This window comes from Camellia sinensis, chromosome 14 (assembly GCF_055761805.1).
Source record: "Camellia sinensis isolate YWXY chromosome 14, ASM5576180v1, whole genome shotgun sequence".
NCBI lineage: Eukaryota > Viridiplantae > Streptophyta > Magnoliopsida > Ericales > Theaceae > Camellia > Camellia sinensis.
In genome coordinates this window covers 86,474,409-86,478,555 of record NC_138974.1, presented here as the reverse complement: position 1 = coordinate 86,478,555, position 4,147 = coordinate 86,474,409, and the positions used below count along the sequence as shown (strand labels likewise).

General features: G+C 28.6%; 1 protein-coding gene across 1 annotated transcript; it reads right to left on the bottom strand.

Annotated features, from left to right (window-relative positions):
* Nucleotides 1-279: 279 nt before the first annotated feature.
* Nucleotides 280-3,872, bottom strand: LOC114289626 (GDSL esterase/lipase At5g14450-like). Its single transcript, XM_082905603.1, has 6 exons — nt 3,613-3,872; nt 3,149-3,326; nt 2,829-3,023; nt 2,141-2,292; nt 1,305-1,575; nt 280-539 (listed from the first exon to the last, which is right to left on the bottom strand). Exons 2-6 carry the CDS (start codon nt 3,324-3,326, stop codon nt 400-402), a joined length of 936 nt encoding a protein of 311 aa, XP_082761729.1. The 5' UTR covers nt 3,613-3,872; the 3' UTR covers nt 280-399.
* Nucleotides 3,873-4,147: the final 275 nt, after the last annotated feature.

Below are 4,147 nucleotides of genomic sequence, written 5' to 3'. Positions count from 1 at the left end.
CTCATTTGAGAACAGGTTTTTTTAGTAATTTTTTGATTTTTTGGATAAAATGTGATGTAAAAAAAACTAGTATGTTTGGAATGACTTTCTGACTTTTTACGAAAAGATGTGTAAAAAGTAGAGAGAAAATAGAATCTTTAACTTTTTAATATGAGTTGTTGGCTTTTTGATACTTTTAGTGACTTTTTAACTTTTTAACTAAAATAGTCACTTGCCTAATTCCACCCATTTGTCACCTCTATATTCATTGTTGACCGTACCAGTTGAGGGTTTAAAAAATAAAAAAATAACTTGTCACAAAATAGTTAAAACAAGTTTCAATATATGTTGCTTCGATAGAGCACCTCACATTGGAGTACAAACTTAATAATGTTATTTCCTTAAACATATTGTTACAAATTATGAGCCCACATGCTTACGACATGCATACTTGATCGGAATCGGTGGCTCTGACAACGAGCCGTTGACCACCCAATTAGAAAGCCATAGACTTGCACTCTGAGTTCGATGTACGTCATCATAAGTAACCTTTTGTATACCTACAAACCATGTACCAAAAAGAGCAACATAAGAAAAATAATATGGGTTAAAAAATTATAGTTATAAATCATTTTATAACTTTAAAACATCTAAAAGACTATGAAGACTCACGGGTAAATCTTAATAGATAAATTTATTATTTAATAGAGCTTATGAAAATTAATGATATTTTTCATCAATTATAACTAAAAAATGTCACCAATCGTTAATTTTCAGCGATAATTTAAAAAAATTGTCATAAAAATGTCACTAATTATAAGTTTTAGTGAAATTTAAACAATCATCACAAAAAATATCACAAATTTTAATTTTCAGCGACAGTTTAAAAAATTATCGCAAACAAACGTCACTAATTATGAGTTTTAGTGACAATTTATAAATTTATAAAAATTGTGACACAAAAAAAGTCGCTAATTGTCAAATTTTAACGACATACGCAAAAAAAAAAAAAAAAAAAACTTTATAAAAAATTATTTTTAACGACAATTTTATTAGAACTTTTTTTCAATAGGACTTGATGGGAATTAAGTCCAATTATCAGTACCTATTGATAAAATCTATTTGATTATTCAGGATTTATTTGGACAAGAGTTATTTGTATTTTACTGTTAATGAAACTTTGTTATTACTTAAAATAGTAAGAAATTGTATATAGTTAAGGGGATAAACTGTAAAAATGATGAGAAAATTAGTAGAAATATCAAGAAAATTTGTTATATGGAATCAAAATGAGTAAAGTTGATGAAGATAATAATGAGAATTACCTAGTTTCGTGTAAGCGGTGAGCAATTCATACATCGGAGTGTTAAGATCCACATATGTCAAGGCAGCATTTGGGAGCTCTACCCTTAGCTTGTTCACTGCTTCATGGAGCTGTCTATTGTATTCTTTGGACATTTCGTTCATGAACGTATAACATTTGTGTTGATCCTGAGTCTTAGGGAATCCCTCGACTAAGCGGTGAGCAAATGGGATGCACCCAAATGGGGCCGTGTTATGTATCCAGAATGCCCTTGCTCCTTGTTGATACAGATCCTGCAACACATAATACACAAGGTGCATATACATATATATATATATATATATATCAATATGTTAAGCAGTGACACAAAGCAAAAAAAAGAATTTGTTTGGAGTTTTCTAAAAATACTTTTCAGAAAATTTTACTTTCTTGTTTTTCATGTTTTTTTGTTTTTACTAGATTTTTTTTAATATTTAAAGCATTTTTTTTTAATTTTTAGACATACCTAACATAAATATACCTAAAATGTAAAAAAATTGTGAAAAAAAAAACCTTTTAAAAATTCACTAAATACCAAAAAATAAAAAAAAAACGAAAATTCAGTACATTTTTTGTGTTTTTATGTATTTATTAATTTTTTAAAAATATGTTTTCATAAATTCTTTACTTTTTAGATACATCTAAGTAAGGTGTATCTAAAAAAGTAAACAAAAATATTTAAAATTTTAAAAATATTCACTAAAAATAAAAAAACACGAAAATCAAAAAATTTAATTTTCAAAAACTTAATTTAAAAAACTCAAATCAAATACATTTTTTTTTCAATTCCAGTTTTGATTTAAAGGGAGTGCAACTTACTTTGACTGCTGTAGTAAATTGGTTAATTACATCTGGAATTTGAGCTCGAACATCAAGTTTATCTTGAAAAGACATGGCAAGATCATTTTGACCGATATCAAGAGTGTAAAGAGCCTTGGAGAAATCCACAGGTTTGAAGAGTCCATTTGTGCCTATATTTGATGAAAAACGATCATAACTGAAACTATCTTATAATAAATACTTGTGAAACATACCTGCTGTTTGGTGTACAACATTTGGTACAGAAATTTGATCAGCGTAACATTATTTGGCAAATTACACTTATGATCTTTATATTTTATTCCTTATATTATTTTGATTCCTACACTTTTAATTGGCTCAATTTTGATTTATAATTTTAAATTTTGTGTCAATTTGGTCCAATTTATACTATCGTTAGTGTTTTTTACGAAAAATTATTATTGAATTGGTTGAAATTAACTCACTGACTTTATAGATTTTCTATTAAAAATATAACACATGACACTTATGTGCGTATTTTTTTTTATAAAAAGATGCTAAGAGTTATAATCAATTGGACCAAATAAAGATAAAATCATAAATTCAGAATCAAAATCGAGTCAATTGAAATTAGAGAGATTAAAATAACATAAGGATCAAATTATAGAAACTACCATTGTAATTTGCCGAACAGTATTTTATTTACAAATATGGCCACTATAATCACCTTGATTGCTTGAGCTTCGTGCTTTGAGCTCACCAAATTGTTGGACTTGAATTTTAAGATGGACGAAATTACCACCAGGACGACCATGTTGGGGCCTAATGGATGCACCAGAACTTGCAAAGTTGGCGCCATACTGAAATTTTGTTTCAGTTGAATTTTGGTATGCACTCACATATGGCAGTTTCAAATAATCCGCTGTTTATAATTGACACAAAATAACAATACTAAGATATCCATTACTATTTTAAGCAATGTCTAATTCTGATAAATATCCATGCATGTGCTTGAATTATAGAAAGAAAAAGGTTGTATTTATATACCCATGTATTCTATGAGAAGACGTCCGGCTGCAGGATTTTTATGTAATGCAGCTGAGTTCGAGTCACCAAAGTTGTAAATTGCTGGAAAATTACATGGTGGCAAACTGGTAACATCCACTGCTCCAACATCAACATTGAAAAGTACCAATGGTACTAAGATTCCAATTAGCTCCAACATCTACAAAATAAATAAACAAAAAATGCTGTTACTTTTAGCACCTTTTCACCTATTTCTTCATTAGATATTAGCATCTATCACAAGATATGTATATATCTTAAGCTGGGGGGACTCCTTTACGATTTTCGTAGTTGAGGACAAATTCAGTTGTATTGGCCACCGTATGGGGATATGTTTTTTTTTTTTTTTTTTTTAAATGAAAATCACATTAAAAATTTATTGGAAAATCATTGAACCAAGACTTTGTTTTTGTGAAAGAAACAGGTTAAGAAGTTTGTCATCATACCTGGATTATGGAATTAATTGAATCTCCGAATGTAATTTTTTTTTTTTATAATTCGAGGTATCTCTCACCCACCTTAGTTCAATTGGACTCGAGTGACCTTATATTTCGAGCCTAGAACTAGTCCCCAAAGGCAATGAAGGTAACAGCAGGATTATCCTCCAATGGCCCCTTGGTAAACTGGAACTTGAAACTTTAGAACTTATTCTCCAAACCCTTGGAATTCTCAAAATGTATATTGGGGTTCTCCCAAAATATATATTGGTAGTGCAATGTATCTAAACCACTTGTTTCCGAACAAAGTGGATGTCCGAACATATATTCTTGCTGTCATTTGTTTAAAACCATTGAATTGCTTTAGATCTTCAGAGTTTTGAAATAGTCAGACCATAAATTACGTTGTTCATATAAAGACAGCTATGTTTGGTTGTATTTTTTAATTTTTTTAAAAAAATTATAAACTAATTTGATAGAAATAAATATAAAAATATATATTTTTTAATTTTTTAAAATTATTTGTTTTAAAAAAAGAAAAAAC

Coding starts and splice junctions, on each gene's coding strand:
- LOC114289626 (XM_082905603.1), bottom strand. CDS start 3,326: ATGTTGGAGCTAATTGGAATCTTAGTACCATTGGTACTTTTCAATGTT. Junction 3,024..3,148: donor TCTTCTCATAGAATACATGG/GTATATAAATAC, acceptor AATTATAAACAG/CGGATTATTTGAAACTGCCA. Junction 1,576..2,140: donor AATTTACTACAGCAGTCAAA/GTAAGTTGCACT, acceptor TATGTGTTGCAG/GATCTGTATCAACAAGGAGC.